Source organism: Populus trichocarpa, chromosome 14 (genome assembly GCF_000002775.5).
Source record: "Populus trichocarpa isolate Nisqually-1 chromosome 14, P.trichocarpa_v4.1, whole genome shotgun sequence".
NCBI classification, from domain to species: domain Eukaryota; kingdom Viridiplantae; phylum Streptophyta; class Magnoliopsida; order Malpighiales; family Salicaceae; genus Populus; species Populus trichocarpa.
The window spans coordinates 17180440-17200753 of record NC_037298.2 but is presented as its reverse complement, the minus strand read 5'-3'; the positions used below and the strand labels follow the sequence as shown (position 1 = coordinate 17200753).

General features: G+C 33.8%; 1 protein-coding gene across 1 annotated transcript; it reads right to left on the bottom strand.

Annotated features, from left to right (window-relative positions):
• Positions 1 to 3960: 3960 nt before the first annotated feature.
• Positions 3961 to 6408, bottom strand: LOC112324180 (uncharacterized). The gene is given in 3 exon segments (XM_024585829.2): positions 3961 to 4134; positions 4137 to 4159; positions 6336 to 6408. Coding segments are annotated over 3 exon segments (270 nt in total).
• Positions 6409 to 20314: the final 13906 nt, after the last annotated feature.

Genomic DNA, 20314 nt, shown 5'->3' with positions numbered 1-20314 from the left:
TGGGTGCTAGCTCACTTAGGCTTTGGCTCTTAATCAATGTTAGCTGATGATGGAAACGAATTTGGTGGTGCTCAGCTTGAAACAATTTTTTTCTTCTATAGTGTTTCTGAGTTCTGATTCAAGCAATGATGCGTGGCAATTTAGAATAAAGTGAAGAGCGTGTGATTTCACTGAACACATGTTTGAATCAAATGTTAGGAGGAAGATTAGTTTCATGCTCCCAAGGACGGGTTTATGGTAGCTGTAGATCTCATCCCTCCATATTAGTTGGTGAATAAACCTCCATATTAGTTGGTGAATAAACCTCCATATGGGGAGTATGTTGTTATTTACAAGTGTAAATTGTGAATAAGATGATGTAAAATAAGATGAAATGAAAAGAACGGTTACACAAAAGTATATGTTAGTGTATGAATGTGCAGGAGCTGGAAGAAACACTGCAGCTAAAAAAAGAAACAGAAAGTTGAAATTTGTTGGTGAAGCATGGATTCAAAGCATTGTTAATGTAGTTTGTGTTTGGATCGAAGGTCTGTGGAGGGAAGAAAAGTGGGCAATGTGTAATTATGAGTGGAATAATAATGAACAAAGTGCTGTGAAGGTATTGGAAATGCATGTGAATAAACTTTAATCAATTTAATCTATGTGTAAGAAAGTACATGAACCTAATTATTTTATAATGATGGGCTAATTAAGTTTAGCATCAGAAGTGGATTAATGAATTAAAAAGAGTTTTTGATGAATTAAGAGAAGATTTGCAAAGTTTAAAAAGGATTTTAAGCTTAGAAAAAAGTGAAATTGGGAGTTAGAGGGAGTAAGAGCAGAAGGTGAAGAAAATTGGATATTTTTTTCTTGCAATTTCTTCTTGATTTCTTGTTATTAGGAGGTAACAACCACTCCTATCATGATTCATTTCAATTCTAGTATGTTTTGAAGTTTATTGTGTTGTATGTATATTGTGGAATGTTGGGTTATATAGGTTTGATTGTTTGTAATGGTAATTGTTTTTGGAATTATGTTCTTAGATATGAAAAACTAATTGGTAACATGAGAATTGTGGAAAATTTGAAGAAAATTATGTTCCTTCTTTGGTGTGAAGTTTCGGCCTACGTGTATATATAAAGGAATAATGAATTTGGTTGGTTTAATTGTTATGAAATTTGAATTGAGTTATGTTAGGTTAAGTATAAAATGAAAAGCTAATGTGAAGTTGAAAAGAAATTTTGAAGAAAAATCCATGCCTTTTTTATGTGTGATATTCGACCAACTTAGTGTATAGGAGGGTTTGAATTTGTTAATTCAAATTGACATGGAATATATGTTTGATTATGTTATATATTGTGTTTGATTATTGGGCATGAAATTAAATCATATGAGAATTAGAAAAAAAAACATTACATGTTTCCCTTGGTGAGAAGTCTCGGCTTGAACAAATAAAAAAGAACTGGACTTTGTTGACTTAGTTGCTATGAAAATTGGGTTGAGTTGTGTTAAGTGAAATGTTTAAGGTTGAATAATAAGAATTTAAAAGGAAAATTTGGAAGAAATTCATATCCCCTTTTCGGTGGTGGTTTTCGCCACATAATAGTAAAAATGGGGTTTAAATTTTCTTAATTTAAAATGATGTAAAGAATTGTGCTAAAAGATATATTTTGAGACTATGTGAAAAGAGAATTTCATATAATTTAGAAAGGAACTTTTGCTACCTTAAGAGATAGGTCTGGTTAAAATTTCGAGGGGGGGTCCAAAAGTTTGCTTTATATGTTCTTAAAATTTATTATTGAAATTAAGGGTTTTAACTATTGAACCTATAAGAATGAGTATGAACATAAAAAGTGTGCATGTGTATAGAATTTTAAGGATTCCCTTGTTATCGGTTAGAGAATATTGGTTAAATAAGAATTGGAATAAAATTCTTAGAACGGTTGAAATGTTAATGATGTTTGAGACCCTGATCGTATAAGAGAGGCTGTCAAATCAGGACAGTAGCATGAAAAAGCAGACTAGCACAAGCTTTAGGTAGGTGCTATGTAATTTTTTTGCTTAAAAGATTTCTCAAGTCTGTAGAAGTGCAAATTTCTAAAAATATGCATTTATTTATAAAAATGTTAATACTAAGAAATGATTAACTTGACCAGCTATCTAGAATGAAGCTAGTGATGTCAATGTAATTGGCTGTCAAGACACTTTATTTGACTAGCTATCCGAAGTAGAGCTAGTGACATCAATTTGATCGACTGTTGAGATACTTAAATTGACTAACTGTCCAGAGCGGAGCTAGTGGAGTCAATGTGATTGATTGTTAGGATACTTAATTTGACAAGCTATCCAGAGCTAAGCTAGAGGCGTTAGTTGACTGACTTGCTAGGTTATTTATGGATTATTTAGGTGGAATAAAAAAGTTGATAAGTAGAAAGAGATGACACATTTATTTTTAAAATGTTGATTTTGAATTAATGAAATAAAAATGGAGTAGTATATGCTTTGTTGTATCAATTGCTGAATTATGTGCTTATATTGTATAATGAATTGATTTTAGGTTAATCATAGATCCAAGCTGAGCAATTAATTATTTATAGTATTTCTTTTTGTTTAGCTAATAATGATGTAATTATTGATAGGTTGAATTCCTTTTTTGTAATATAATTTTGTGACAAATGTTTGTATGGTAAACTAAACTAGTATTAAGATCCATGTAATATAACTATTGAATCTCTTTTATTAGGTTTGAAATTTAACATAATACTTATTTCTATTTATTAAATTAAAAATGCATGTAACTATTGTGAAATATATTTAATGTGATTGATTATGGATTGTGAAATGGAAGGAAATTTGTGTTGCTCATGGAAAAGATCCAGGATGGTTGGACCATAGATTAAGTCTTGATTGTGTATGTTGATTGTTGATGTTGACACTTAAGAATGTTCAGTTTTAGAAGAGACTCTGCTGGAATTTTTGCAGAATCTTAAATGACTTTAAAGATGGAATTATGTAATCATGAATTTTGGATTATGAGATTAAAAAACAATTACCCTAGCTTTTAAGAAACCATGACTTGATATTATGTTAAACCTGTATTTAAAATTTAGGGATGTTACATAACTTGATTATCGCATGCAAGCCTTCTTATACATATGCTAGTGTAATATGCCTTCGGGGTAAGAATCAATATTAAGTAATGGATTAACACTAAAGACAGGGGTTAAATGTAACAATCTGGTTTTTCAAGCCAAAACAATGATAATTTTTTTTATAACATTTCGGGAATTGATAAATCGGTTTCCCCTCATTATCGAGGCTCAATCCATACACCAAACATCAATCAACATTTTATTAACAACAACTCTTACACAAACACATAGTATTATGTTTGCATGATTACAAGTTCACATTTCAAATATACGTACATAATTATAAGTTTGCATTCCTATACTATTAATAGACATCACAAAATTAAACAAGAGTATCGAATAACACATACACATTTAATACACTTTGTTCATACAAAATACATCGTGATTTAAAATGTGACTGCATGATTCTTTGCAAAAGTAAGTTCTCGTGTAATGGCGTTCCTAGGTACCTCGTTGGTGTGATGTCCCTGCTGCAATACAAATATTTACAAGGATTATAAATAATTAATAATAAGCAATTAAATAGTTTAATGTAAGCATTAATGTTATTCTCTGTTTAAGGCATAACAAGCGTAGTTCTTTTATATACTTGGTGTATACAAAACATAGTACACATGAATGTATCAATTCTTGAAACTAACTCACAACTCCCAAATTCGGCTATCCTCTTAGGACACCATTAGCCGAAGCTAATCGTTTATTCCTCCTGGTCATACTCTTAGGATATCATTAGCATGCTGGCATAACCACTGCTATTTCATTTGCAGCTCTAGCCGTTGCTCCGCAAGGAATAAGTGTTTCTTTGGCTTGATTGCTTTCACTAGGTCTAGTTAGGCCTGGCCTGGGAGTCGATTAGCCCGAGTTGTGTTAAGGTAAGTGGCACTTGAATTTGAAGTAGCCATCGACCAGGTCTTGAATGCTGAATTATCGGTCTTACAACTTGTATCGATAGACCCATTTTAATTTAATGTTAAGGAGATGGATTTTAAATGAAATAAAAAAATCTTGATCTTTGAACTTTCTCTCTGCTTGAAGTCAAAACAAAGGGAAACCAGTCATCCATTTAGGATGTCATTAGCCAAAGCTAATCATTTAATCATCCCGGTCATCCACTTAGGATACCATTAGCCGAAGCTAATTATTTATTCATCCCGGTCATCCTTTTAGGATGCCATTATCTGAAGCTAATTATTTACAAGGTCCATAGACCAAAGAAAATGTAACTTAAATGTCTCTATACAAAGACTAAACTTAAGCTTTAGATAAAGAGGAAAAACAAAGCTTAGACAAAGAAGAAAAACTAGAAAACAAACCGAGAAAAAAAAGAGTAAAAATATCTTGAAAAAAAAATTGTCCAAAAAATATCCAGAACACTCTTCCTTCAATCATTTTTTATAGTGGATTTTGGAACAAAGATTATACATAATTAATTCTGATAATAACTAAAATAAATTCGCTCCATTATTACTCTTAATTACATGTCTTAAAAACAATATTAAACCTAATTTATACCGGAAAAACTATTCAAGTTTATAAAGAAAAAGACTAAGTGATAAAAATTTTATACATAGGTTAGACTAACTAAGGATTGAAAAAATAATAATTCTTTAAAGGCTAAATAATTATAAACTCAAGCCCAATCTCAAAAAATAGGTTGGAAAAAAATAATTTATTTTGTTGTCTAAAATATTATTTGATAATAAACCTAAATCCAATCCTATGCCAAAGCCTAACTTGAAGCTTGAGCACAAGCCAGGTTGTGCGCGTGTAGCTTAAGCCCAAATCTCATTTTTCATAGGTCATTTTCGTTCTAAAAACTTGGGTGCTTTCTAGGCTCAATTTTAACTCTTCACATTTTCACTATATAAACATTTAGAAAATCTTGTTTTTTTCCTATCTAGGATAGAGTTTTTGGGGTTCACAAAAATATACCAACCAAGAATTCTTTGAGATCAATTTTTCATTCACTTTTAATTTATTTTAATCATGCTAATGTTTCATGTTAAAGAGCTTATGTTAAAAAATAAATTTCAGCAAAGTTTTAACTTTAAAACTGAGTAGACTCCACTTTTAATTTAGCCTCAAATATGGTATTAACCTTATTTTAAATAGTTTTTCAACATGAACTTTAGTATAAGGTTCAATTACAATCTTAATCATAGTGTCGCACCCGATATCGTGGAGACCTTTAAAATTTTTAGGCAAAAGAACATATATCTGACATCTTACTCTTAGAGGGGAAAAATGTCTGGTTTAAGGAGTCGTCACCTAGTTTTATGGTCACTAGAAACCCTAACTGGTCAACAAAGATTTTATGGCACGATACTGATTATGTAAAAAGAAAGATACTATCACCCCTAAAACATCTTACCTGAGGTAGGATGCATTGGTGATTTTGTCTTAAATTGCTAAGGATTTGTTATATTATGCTTTTAATGGTCTGCTTATAATGTTCTTGACTCTAGCACAAGTGAATATTCAACTACAAATACTTTCAACCTTGGTGTTGGTAAATATTACAAAAAAGTATGATATTCCTGACTTTGGTGTCAGTGAATATTGAGGTTTGAAATAATTTTCAATTCTAGTGTTTTGATTCATAACTCTAGCATTAGTGAACATCGAGCATCGAGGGTATTTCTAATTTTGACATTAGTGAATACAAATATTCCTAACACTAGCATCGGTGAATAAACAAGTAAAATTTTGAATTAAAAGTAAAACATATCTTTTTATTATTTTTTTAGAGAAAAAAAAAAGAAAAAACAGATATGTATCGCATACTAGATTCACATTTCACAATATAAGTTTACAACCCAATACTAAGTAAAGTCATAAAAAAACATGCGAGGGACCCACAAATAAATTTAAGAAGATCCTTAATTTTTTTTTAGAATTTTCTGATATCTTAAAATACCTATTTGGCTAGATATTAAGATAAAGAAGACTTAAAAAAAAAAAAAAGACATAAGGGTATGTTTTCCAAATACACCCTAGCCCAAAAAATTAAGTCAACTAGGCCTGAGTTCCAGGCCCAACTCGGTCTCAATCCTTTTTTTTTCAGGCTTGATCCAGCTTATTGGTCACTGCCCAAGCCAGTGACCAAGTGTTGTAGCAGCGGGTCCGCGTGAATTAATTCATGCATGCTTACACAATGAATAACTAATTAGAATTGCAAAATGGGGAAAAAGAAGAGCTTACCTACTTTCGTTGTTGTTGGAGATGAAGACGTGAGGCGATGCTGGTTGGGCAATGCTCCTTTCTTCCCCTCCATTTTTGTTTTGTTTCTCTCTCTGTGGTCACCCTTCTCTCTGGCTTTGGGTTTGTTACTCCTTTGCTTTATGGATTTTCTCTAGCTCTCTGTGTTTTTCTCTGTTTCCTTTTTGTTTTGTTATTTTCTCTTGTATTTTTTTTCTCTGGTTAGATCGAGCGAATCAACACAGATCTTCATTGTTGTTTTCTTTTTTTCCACTCTCTATTTTTTTTTTTGCTTTCTGGGTTCCTTCCTTTTCTGCCTCTCTTCTATTCTCTTTGTTTTTTTTTCTCCATCCTTGGTTCTGGCCTTTCGTCTGGCTTTTATAGGGCCATACTACTCTTCTCTTAGGATGGTAATCTTGTAGATAAAGATGACCACTGCTTGGGTTTGCTCTGTGTTTAGTGGAGCGAAAACACCAACACTCCTGCCATTGTTGGACTGTTGGTGATTAACTTTATCCTTGCGTCAGAGGCGCATTGTGGGGATGAATGGAATTGAAAAATCCGTGTGATTTGTGGTAGACAACCCGGTCTGTGATTTTGGCTTGGATTTGGTGAGATTGGTGAGGGGATTGGGTCTGGTTGAAGCTATTTTTAGTGGCATCACCAAACGGGCTTCCCCTGTTCTCTGGAGAAGAGAATGAACAGTGCTTGGAACGACGTTGTTTTAGGTCGTGGGGTCATCTTTAATTTGCTCCCTGAAGTTCTGAAATCTTGCAATCAAGCCCTTATGTTTGAATTTTTTTTTAATTTTCCCCTTAGATCAAATTTCTGCGTCATTTATAAAATAGTCCTTGGTTTCAAATTTAATTAATTAAGTCCTTAATTCACTCCTCAAACCTTTAATTCTTTCGGATTTACCCCTGGAAAAATCAATTAACCCCCTTACAGTATCAAATCTATTCACTTCAGTCTTTAAATTTTAATTTCTTGCAATTTTGATCCAAATTGACCCTGAACTTTGATATTTCTTCAATTAAGCCCCTGATTGCATTAATTAAACTAATTCAATGTTTAATTAAGTCCTTAAACTTATCAATTTTTTCAATTTATGGTCAAATTTATTAACCTTACATGTTACACGTGTACATACATACATAGTTTTTATTTAGGATTCTTAAACTAAGAAAAAACTAAAAAAATAAAGAGTTAAGAGGGTTATGATGTGTGTGTGTCTATATATATATCATTTTAATAAAAGGATTTATAAAAAAAATAATTATATTTAAAAATATTTTTAAAGTAGATTTACAATGACTATGTAGGATGGGCTGGACCAAGCCCAGCCCGCATGGCTGGTTTGGGTCTGACCAATACATTGAAAAAAAGAAGAAGCTTGTTCGGCCGTCTTATGCCCCAACAAATTGGGTTGGGCTGGTCCTGAGCCTAACCTGCGTGTATGGACTTGAGTCTCATGCCCAATAAGCCCATCTCATGTGGTCGGGCTAAGCCTAACCCAGACTTAATAGTTATCCCGGTCTTATGACTCGAGTTACGAGTTTGACAAGTTAACCTAAGATGACTTAGCTTTTTTTTAGTCTTTTTTAATTGAATTATTTTTAATTTCATCCTTCAATATTGGTTTAATTAAGAATTGAGTTTCATAATTTGTTTTAATTTGTTTTCTATTGGATTATCTCGGTCTTATGATTTAGATCACAGGTTTGGCAAGTTGACTCGGGTCATTTTTTTTTTAATATATTTTTTCAATTTCATTTTTTAACATTGATTTAATTGAGAATTAGAGTTCATAATTTGTTTCAATTTACTTTTTGTAGGGTTATCTTGGTTTTACAACTCAAGTTGTGGATTTGACAAATTAATTCGGGTTGACTCAGTTTCTTTTTCTTTTTTGCTACTTTAGTTTTAATATTTTTTTTTTCAATTTCATCCTTCAACATTAATTCAATTTGTTTCAATTTGCTTTCTGTAGGGTTATCCTGTTTCACAACTCAAGTTGTGGATTTGACAAATTAACCCGGGTTGACTCAGTTTCTTTTTCTTTTTTGCTACTTTAGTTTTAATATTTTTTTTTTCAATTTCATCCTTTAACATTGGGTTGGTTAGGAATTGAACTTCATAATTTATTCTGATTTTTTTATGGTATCACGGTCTCATAACTCAAGCTACATATTTGTATGGTTAACTTGAGTTGACTCAAGTTAATCCAATATGTTGTCTTTTCAATGTTAAAAAAATATTATTTAGTTAAAGTATGTTCTTACTATTTATCCAGAGTGTTTTTGTATTTGTCAAATTAACCAAGTTTCATTGAGTTAATCCTCACACATATTATTGTTTTATATATATATATATATATATATATATATATATATATATATATATATATATATACTTTTAAAAGACAATAATCTGCCCTGCAAACGTAGCTTGTGATTGTGATCCAGTTAACTTCCTATTCTCAAATATTTTTAAGTTGCCCTACACATTGCAAAGAGGTGTAGGAGCCATCATCTTCCTGTTACTGCCGGGCTTTCTGAACCAAAAGAGTTCCTCTGTGCTTTCATAAGAAATAAGAGACGCGTACTCTAAAAAACTAACTATTTCAGATACTTTTTTTCAGAAAACAATTCAATATATAGGTTTATTCTATGTGTTTTTTTTATAGCAACCGCAGAGAAAAAAATGAAGGAATAAATTGAATAAATTGAATAAAAGTATTTAATTAAAAAAAATCTCAAGGTAATAAAAATTAATTTATTAAAGTCGTGAATCAGGTTTTGGGTCTCATTAGATTTAATAATTTTTTATTACTAAAATTAATTTTCATTTAATTATATGCCAACTAGGTGTAAGAAACTTTTTTTATATATTAAAACCCAATCTTTTTTCTTAAAGAAATAAATAAGGGCGCATCGGAGTCTAACAAAAGTAGCCCTAATGTTTTTTAAAAGTTTAATAACAAAAAAAGAAGTTTTTTAAGTAAAAAACACCTTCAAAAAATAACAATATGATTTAGTTTTTTAAATTTTAAGGGGTTAAAAATACATTAAATTTAAATAAATAAAATGTTATACACTAAATTAAATAAAACTCTATAAAAAAAACATCATAAAAAATGTTAAAATTTTGTTATTTTTTTAAAAATAGAAAACAAAAAATTAAAAAAAAACTGAAATTGAATGAAAAAGTTGGAAGTGAGAATGTTTGAAATCTACCACACTGATTTGGTGGTGAGTGCACTTGTATTTATATACATCCAGTATGTAACGTATTACATGAGAGAGGAAGGTAACGTTATACATTATTGTGAGCAAGAGGAAAGGAAGGAATTAGATATGATTGTGCTGTGATTAGGGCTGTGTATATATGGAAAGACTTTGATTAAGGCTGATGATCTTCAACACCCCCCCGCAAGCTGAACGTCGGGTTGGAACCGATGTTAAGCTTGGACCGGAAAAATTGAAAGAGAGCTTTAGGCACACTTTTGGTGAAGATATCAGCAACTTGTAAGTGAGAAGGAACATATTGTGTGCGAAGCTTGTCGGCAAGAACAAGTTCGCGAAGAAAATGATAATCTAACTCAACATGCTTGGCCCTCTTGTGAGAAACAGGGTTGGAGCTTAAGAAAATGATACTTTTGTTGTCACATAAAAGAAGAGGCCGTTGTGGAAGAGAAACTTTCAGATCACAAAGGAGGTGTGTGAGCCAAAGCAATTCTGCGGCAGTGAGAGCAAGTGCACGATATTCAGATTCACAACTTGAACGAGACACAGTAGGTTGCTTCTTGGCACTCCAGGAAACCAAATTGTTACCAAGGTAAATAGAATAACCAGAGGTGGAGCGACGAGTGTCAGGACATCCGGCCCAGTCGGCATCAGAATAAGCAACTAAAGTAGTAGGAGTGGCAGAGGAGCGGAAGGTGAGACCAAAATGCAGAGTCCCTTTGACATAACGAAGAATGCGTTTTACTGCAAGAAAGTGGTCATTAGTTGAAGAATGTAAAAACTGACTGACAGAGTTGACAGCATGAGCAATGTCAGGACGCGTGATGGTTAAATATTGAAGGGCCCCAACAAGAGATCGATAAAGAGTAGGATCCAAAAACATAGAACCATCAGAAGATAGGTGCTGAGAAACAACCATGGGGGTATGAACAGGCTTGCTATCAAGTAACTGAGCACGAGTGAGAATGTCACGAGCATATTTTAGTTGACTAATAAAGAGACCATCAGTTGTGGATGTAGCTTCAAGACCAAGGAAGTAACTCAGAGAACCTAAATCCTTAGTAGCGAATTCAGAATGAAGCTTACAAGTAAAACTGTGAAGAAGAGATGAGTTGTTGCCTGTAATGATGATGTCATCAACATAAAGAAGCAAATAAATAACGTCAGATTTCCTGTGAAAGACAAAGAGTGATGTGTCGGCACGACTGCAATAAAAGTCGAGTTGAGTGAGGAAAGAGCTGAAACGCTGAAACGCTGAAACCAAGCACGAGGTGCTTGTTTGAGTCCATAAAGTGCTTTCTTCAATTGACAAACATGATTAGGGAAGCGAGGATCAATGTACCCAGGAGGTTGTTCCATGTAGACCTGTTCAGTGAGATGACCATTGAGGAATGCATTCTTGACATCAAGTTGACGAAGAGGCCATTTGTTTGTCACAGCTAGAGATAGGACAACACGGACAGTGGTAGCCTTTATAACCGGGCTGAAAGTGTCGGTGTAGTCAAGACCAGGTATTTGTGTATAGCCTTTAGCAACAAGGTGAGCTTTAAGACGATCGATGGAACCATCAGGCAAATATTTGGTCCGAAACACCCATTTAGAACCCACAATGTTGGTGTCGGCTGGTCGAGGGACCAAATTCCAAATGTGATTATTTTGCAAAGCCTGAACTTCTTCATCCATAACAGCGAGCCAAGAAGGATTCTTAGCAGCAGGTTTGAATCCTTTTGGTTCAACAGATGCCAAAAGAGTTGAGAGAAGACCAGAGGATCCCAAAAAAGCAAGATTTGCCGGGTGCCGACTTTTAAAAATTCCAGCTTTGGCTCGTGTGAGCATAGGATGAGAACTCATCTGAGAGACAACAACTGGAAGAGGAGGAGTCGGTTCAGTGGGTGTAAGGGAAGTTGAACTAGGGTCCGAGTGCTGCAGAGAAGAACCTGCAATAGAATTATCCATCTGCATAGGCTCATTCACGGGATCAGTACAAAGAATACACGAGTTAGATCCGGACTGTGTAATATGCGGGGAATGTGGCGTTGGGGAAGAAGCATGCATGTTTGGATAGGGAGGGGTTGGTTCCAAAAAATTGGAAAATTGAAGGGAAGACATGGATTGAGCCTGAGAGGTATCTAGAGAGGGAAAGTAATTTTCATCAAATTGAGCATGTCGAGTGATATATATTTTAGATGTAGAAGGGTCAAGACAACAGAACCCTTTATAAGAAGTGTTGTAGCCCATAAAAATGCAAGGAATACTTCGAGGGGAAAATTTATTTGGCATATAATCACGTAAACACGGATATACACGACAATCGAAAGGATGAAAATTCTCATAATTGGGAGGAGAACCATATAGAAGTTCAAAGGGGGACTTACCTTCGAGAAGCGGTGCGGACAATCGATTGATGATGTAAGCTGCAGTGTTAAAGGCATCAACCCAGAAGCGAGGAGAAGTGTGAGAATGGAAAAGAAGGGCCAAACCAGTTTCAGTCACATGACGATGTTTTCTTTCAGCGCGACCATTTTGGGTATGAGTATATGGGCAAGATAGCTGATGATGGATACCCGAGGTACGAAGGTGAGTTTTAAAGCAATTGCTTGTAAATTCTGCACCACCGTCACTTTGAAAAAATTTATGCAAGAAGAATATTGATTTTCAACAAATTTTTGAAATTGAATAAATGTATCATAAAAGTCAGATTTCAATTTCAAAGGATAAAGCCAAGTAAAACGAGAGTAATCATCAATAAACAAAACATAATAGTTATGGCCCAAATTAGATTTTACAGGTGAAGGACCCCATATGTCACAGTGAATTAGATCTAACACATTTGATGACTTGTGTTCATTACGAGTATAAGGCAAGCGATGATTTTTTGCAAGTTGACATGTGTCACATAATTTAGGAGATGGCAATAAAGAGATGAGATGAAGTTGTCCTTTTTTATTTAATAAAGCAAGAATAGAATGATTCACATGTCCAAGGCGTGCATGCCATAAATCATATGAAGCATGAAGAGATTTATTTTTAAGGACAGAAATAAATGCAGAATTGTCGCGCTCTAGCACATATAAGCCTCTATCACGTCTACCGGTTGCCACCACCTTTCCCGTTAGGCAATTCTGAACAGTGAAAAAATTATTAGCAAAAGTAACTGATAAAGAAAAATCATTTGTGAGTTTACTGATGGACAAAAGATTTTTAGTAAGGTGAGGAACAACCAAAACATCTAATAATTTAAGATCTGGGGAATGGGAAATATTGCTTGTATGAGTAATGGGTAGGGACGCACCATTCCCTACAATTACATATTCCTTACCCGTGTAAGCTATGGACTGCTCCAATGTGGAATTATCTGGAGTCATGTGAGCCGAAGCCCCTGTATCCAAAAGCCAATCAGATTCAGCAAGGAATGTTGTGGATTCATGTCGGTCATAGCGCTGCTTACAGCGATCAGCATAATATCCCTCCAGTCTGCAGATCTGGCAGCGTGGTGGACGGCGACCTTGGTTGGTGTGAGTACGGCTCTGTCCAGAATGAAAAGAGTTGCTATTGGACCCGTATCCACGACCACGATTTTGGCGAAAGGAGCTGCTTCCACGATGAGAAAAGCTTCTGTTGGCAGTGAATGCTGCAACTAGAGGCGCTGAAGTCTCCAGAGATTTTTGAAAAATTTCAAAACTCTCAGCTTTAGAGACGAGATCAGAGAAACAGGGGAGAAGAGCTTGTGCCATATGGGCAGTTGAGAAAGTGGAGAAATCTAGCCCGAGACCACGAAGAAACCAGTGAACTTTGTCGGTTTCATCAACTGGGCGACCGATTGCATGAAGCTGATTGCATAAAACCTTGAATGCACGGGCATAGACAGTGACTGGACGGGTGCCACACTTCATCAATTGAAGGTCATCTTTGAGATGAATCTCACGAGCCTTGGAGCGGTGGCTGAAGGTGCTTTCCAAGGTTGTCCAGACCTTATGGGATGTGGAGAGGCCGACAGCTTCAGCCATTGCTTCCTCTGTGAGAGAGGAGAGGAGAAGGCTGAGGAGGCGCTGGTCAGTTGCTTTCCATGCTAGGTGACTGCTGTTTGGTGTCTGAGAGGTGGGAGGATCAAATGGTGGTGGCGGCACAAGGGTGTCATCCACATGACCCAGCAGACCTTGGCTGTCAAGAAGAGGAAGAAGCTGACTCTTCCATAGAAGATAATTGGAGGAGGAGAGCTTGATTGTAACCATGTGAATCATGGTGTTGAAAGGAAGAAGAGTGAGAGAAGAATCAGATGAACTAGAGGCCATTTAGATCGTGGGATGTTAATCCAATGAAAGCTCTGATACCATGAGAATGTTTGAAATCTGCCACACTGATTTGGTGGTGAGTGCACTTGTATTTATATACATCCAGTATGTAACGTATTACATGAGAAAGGAAGGTAACGTTATACATTATTGTGAGCAAGAGGAAATGAAGGAATTAGATATGATTGTGCTATGATTAGGGCTGTGTATATATGGAAAGACTTTGATTAAGGCTGATGATCTTCAACAGGAAGAAAAAAACTAAAAGGACAAAATAAATAAATAAATAAACCCTAAAAAAAGGTCCATGCACGTGGTCTGGCTTGAGTGGCCTAGCATACATAGGCTTAAAATAGCCCAGACACATGGGACTTACAACCTAGGCTTATGTGACCAGGCTTACTTGAATTCTGTTTTTCTTTTTAAAGGGGAATATAATTTGCCATATGCTCTTATTTTTTTAAAAAAAATATACAGGTGACGTGGTGTGAACCTCGTGGTCACACAACCTACAATGAAATTGAAAACCAACCCAAGAAAGCTGAATATCAGGTTTGAAACCTTGTTCTAGAGATAACCATGCACCTAAGAATCAAAGATATTGGAAAAAAAAACTTGGACCTAGAGATAACCCTAATTAACGCAAACCCTAGTGCTAGATGCGAAGAAAATCAACAATGAAAACAAAAACTCAAATTCTGGGAAGAACCAAAACAAAAACAGGGAAAATAGAGTTGGAGCCTAGTTTTGATACCAACTAATACAAATTTTTTGATCGCGTGGTCAAGCAACCCCTAACAAAATGGAAATACAACCCGGAAAGCTGAAAAGCAGGTTTGATAGAACTCTGACCTAGAGGTAACCATGTGTAAACCCCGGGAAAAAAAAATAAAAGTGAAGAAATTCATGCATATGGTTAAATAAAAACAGAAATTCAGAACTTTTTGAATATAAATTTCCGGGCTAAATAGTTTGAAACATTATAATAAACCCGGTACTGTTGAGGGTTGGATTTAATTGAAGAGAATAATACACTTAAAGGAAAAGGGGGGCCTAAATGCAAATAAGGGAAAATATAGAGTATAAATATTCTCTCCTCACAAAAAATCTGTAGGAACCATAAAGAGAGAAGATAGGGAGTTTTATACCCATTTTGGAGAAATCAAGAGAGAAACACTAAAATTTCAAGAACCCATCCAAGATTAAGAGCTTATAGATGGGATAAACACTTGAGAGCAAATGATTACCAAGAAATTGAACAAGAAGAAAAGAAATGAGGGAGTTGAAAATCTTCAACTAGTTGAAGATCAAAATCTTAATTTGTACCTGGTAAGGTATTCTAAACATGATCTTAAAAAAATTCATTTTTAAATTCGATAAAGAATTGATGCCTTGATATTGAATCATAGGTTAAGGTTCTTAGACATAAATTGAGGAAAAAATACTTATTGTTGAGATTAAGTTAATTCATGTGTGTGGTATGTAGTTTATGAAAGTATTGTGTGAAGGAGAGGGGGGAGACAAATTTGGACAGACTTGTCTCCTGACTTTCAGTGAGATTTTGGGTTGGAGGATGAGGGAATTAGGATCGGGTTCCTCATAGGAATTGTAGATTTGAATGTTAGCTAACCAACAAAACTGATCTTGCTCAATTTAGAGATGTAGAACTCTAGTTATGGGTTACCAGCTGAGACTGAGTCGTGACTGATTATGTAGGGCAGTATGACTAATTAGTTAATGAACAATTTTGACTATTTTGGAGGCAAAACTGGGTTCTCCTCCCTTCAGAGAACTTGTAACCTCGTGTCTTAGCTTTCTAACGAGATCAATCTCACTTAAAATGAAGTTTTAGAACATTAGATATAGTTAAAAATCTGATGAGTGTTCATACAGTAATAGTTAAAAATTGGACAGTAACAGTTCAAAGTTAAACGGTAACAGTTGAAAATTGGACAGTAACATTTCAATGTCTAGACAGTAATGGTAGGCTTTCATGTGAATACTATATATATAAGATATAAAAGAAATGAGTCATGTGAACACTTGCACATTGAGATACTAACTCTGAAAATATACATGATATATGTATGCATGTTATTATGAGGAAATGAACATGTATAGAAAGTAACATATGAGTAATGGATGAATATGGATTCTCTATAATGTCGGCTTGAAGAAATCATAACAAAAAAACTTCCTTATGATTCAGGAGGAGCAACTAGGATTGGATCTTCTGTTAGGGGAGGTCGCGAGACAGGCGAAGCAGGTGCGTGATTCTCCTTCTATTTTCACTTATACAATTTATAATTCTTCTGGTGAATGCAATTACAATAAATGTCGTGTTCAATGTAAATAAAGTCCAGCGTAAATACAAGATTAGCTTCGGCTAATGGCATCCGTGATAGGATTGCCGGGATATGAATCACAAGATTAGCTTCGGCTAATAGCATTTGTGATGGGATTACCGGGATAGGATTACCGGGATATGAATTATAAGATTAGCTTCGGCTAATAGCATCCGTGATAGGATTGCCGGGATATGAATTACAATATTAGACTTTGCAAGGTCACCCAGTTCATGCAAGTAAATAAGAGTATTCAAATTAAGAATATACAAATGAGTGTTAATTAGGTTTAAAAGATTTACAAGCAAGATATAAGTTCTTTGTTAGAATTCTTAAGGGTCCGATAGAAAGTTAATACTTCATTCGTATTCATTACATGAGCATATATATTCTTTATCAACATAATGGTATGTTTATTTATGTAACAAATCCATCAAATATCCAGGAAGATCATTAATTTAGGACTCTACTTTGTGAAACTTATGTAAATATTTAACTTAAACAAAAGAGAATTAACGTGTTTACGTAGTATACTTTTGTGTAAACCTTGATATATTTATAAAAGTTCAACTTAGCATATGGTATTTTAGTTATCTTGTAATTAACCCTTTTGAAATATTTAAGAACACTTATTATATTGTAAATACTTTCTTTGCATGTTAGTATTCCTTTCCTTTTAAATTTGATGATATGATGTTTGGACTATGTTCATACTGAACTTACTCGTAGGATATATATATTATATGGAATGTATGAGGTGTGGAATTATGAGGTTTGATATAAGATCCGGAATTATGGGACTTTGTGATGATGGGTTGATTGAGTAAATTGATAGTAGTCGATCACTTGGGATGTTCTAAATGCAAATGAAACTCTGCGGAATCTTTGGAAAAAAAAATTACCCTCAAATAAAGAGGATATGTTGGGATCTTTTAACATTGATCGAGTCATACAGTCGGACTGTTACACCATGTACCTAAGAACCAAAGGTATTGAAATAAACTTGGACCCATAAATAACCATGTGTTTAAAAACCCGAAGTATGAGAATGATGCCACGAATCCAATTAATTTTTTATAAGTCGGATGTATGAGCTTTATCCTTGCAAAAAAGGATGTTTTACCACAAATAATCAATAGGAAGAAACTCACGTTTATTATCACCAAGTAGCCAAAATTTATAGCTCAAAAAACATTATATAGCCTTCTTTAAATAACTCTAAAATGGATCTCTTTTGGGTTGCACGCTAATGGGTTAGAACCAGAAATCAACTAACATAAGTTCAATAATGAAATAAACTCTTAAACAATGTCTAATGGGTCAGAACAAACCTAAATTAAAGATAATTATTCAACATCAAATAAATAAAATAAGATAATAAAAACAAACTCTTTATGGTAGAATTCCTCCATGTATCTGAAATCTCCAAGCTCTCCAGAGTGGTTTTTTTGCCGAAACGTTTAGTGGAGGAATTCAACTAGAAAACTTTATTTTGATTACTAGAATTCACTTTCCTTGTATTGCCTCCTCTTAGTCTCTTTGATGTGCTAGAAATACCTGCAAAATAAGAAGAAAAAAAATCAAGGAGAAAGATCCCCTTATTAGATGTCGTCACATCAACTTCATGTAGGACTTGGAATCCTCGCAAAGTATGGACTTCAATTCTTCAATGAATTCAAACCACATTAGGAACCCTTGTAGCCCAAGACCATGCACAAGTTTAAGGCCTAAATAAACCTAATTTAATATCCATTTGTTGTCCAAAACTAACCCATTACATGTCTGGATCGAATGGGCTAAAAATAGCCAAGAAAGAACACTTTGTCGATAAATCTGTCAAAACAGTAACAACAACTTTAAATAATTTATTCCCGAACTTTGATTGACCTGAGATTTTATCACACTATAGTTTCATATGTTTAATACCTCATTATAAATTTTAAGCTCGATTTCATATACAGTTTGAAAAATATATTTGATTTTGCAAAACTGATCTATTTAAAAGCAAAATTCATACCCAACTTGGTTTCTATCTTAAAAAAAAAGAAAAAAGATTAATATGTGAATTACACGCCTAGTAGTGTAGTGATTGCAGAAGTCCAAAAGCAGTCACATACCTAAAACCCAACTGAGATGTAAGGCAGGCCCACCACAAACCCAAGTCATTTTCGATGGAGAGAGCACAGAGGAGTTGTCACCTTCGTTCTGCTTTGAAGGGCCTAGTAGTTGTTGTTTAGAATTTGCATTTCTCCTCTGATCACTAAAGTTCAAACTTCAGAGAGTTGAATATTCTAAAACGAAAAATCTGTGCTAACATCTTGTCATTATCGGCAGGACACAGGCAGGCAGGCTAGATAGGAGTTGTTTTGCATTTTTAATTTCACTTTGGTACACTTTCGTGCAGCGTTTCGTTTTGCATTTGAGCCATCACCACCTCGAAAGTCAATAGTCAAAAGTCAGTCCAGGGTGGCCTAACAACAGTTCAATAATTGTATTTATCCTTTGGTGTTTTTTTTAATAAAAATTTAATTTTTTATATATTTTTGAATTTTTTTAATATGTTAATATTAAAAATTATTTTTAAAAAGTACTAAAAATATTATTTTAATATATTTTCGAGTGAAAAGTATTTTGAAAACCAATCACTACTACATTCTCAAATACCTCGTTAATCATTCATTTTCAAACCTCAAATGTTTTCTTTAGTATTCTATTAATTATATTATTTAAGGTACAATATTATCTTTTTCTTTTATATTTAATTGTTTCACACATGTATTTCATTACATTTATAATTTTCTTTGTTCGTAGAACATGGCGATAAACCCAAATTTAAGAGCCTATAAAACCTAATATTTTTCTCGGCTCATCGAAGTGAATGACCCATTTCCTTTGGGCATATCTACATTTCCTCTAGTGTGATAGCTTCACTCTCCATAACAGCTTGAGACGGTCGACCTCAAAAACATAATAAAACCCTCGTTTTATAGCCAAATATATATCGTCATGGCTAAGTATGAATTCCTCTATAATTTCACCTTACCCTCCTAGAAAATTTTTTAAATATGAGTTCCTCCATAGTTTACCTCTATATATTTAGAAAATTGTTTTTCAAACATGGGACATACCATTACACACTCATCGTACTAAGTATATTAACCGGGGTTTTCACCCCGCTTCTCAAAAAATATTTTTTGACAAACTCGTCGTATTGACCATATTTACAAGCCTTTGCGTATAAATATCACAACGATTTAGGGGGGCTATTGATAAATTCAAATTTAAGGGTCTAAACCCCCCATAAAACTCAATCTCATTTGGGCTCAGTCAAGGGAAGGACCAACCTCTTTTGAGCACAACTACATTTTGGATCATACTCTCTCTACATACATTAGGTGTATAAAAGTCTTCAAAGGATCCATCATATTTCTATCAATATTAATGCATATATTAGGGATTTTTCTCTCATTAATATACATATGTGAGGGATATTTTTTCTTATTAATACATATATCAGTGATATTTCTCATCAACATCAATATATATGTCATGAATATTTTTTCTCTTTAATATTATCAGGAAAATATTACACTTTAGTCATTCATCTGCATAAAAATACTTATGACTATAAATAGACCATAAATTCTTTAAACAAAAAGTTTGGAATTTTCATTCTCTACTACATATTTATTTTCATATTGTCTCTGTAATATTATTGTATTTTCTCTTAAAAAATCACTGATTTAATCATTGAAGAGTACCTTAATTCACTACAAATTATCTTTTACAAGTATTAAATATCTTGACTAGATGACAAATCAAATTACTAAAATCAAGAATTTAACTAATTATCTAAAATATAAACCTTATCCCAAACTAGTAGGAGGTTTGAAGACGTCAGCTGGATATTAATTGATCACATTCCTTCTCCATCGCAATTTATTAAATTATATTAACACATAAAAACTGTGCTATATATTGTGAATGGGTACGTACGTACGTCGTTTTGGTTTAATATATATTATAATTATAAGTATAACTATAGTAATTAGAAAAAAATAGAAGAATTTAACTTTACAATATTTAGTTACAAGCATTTT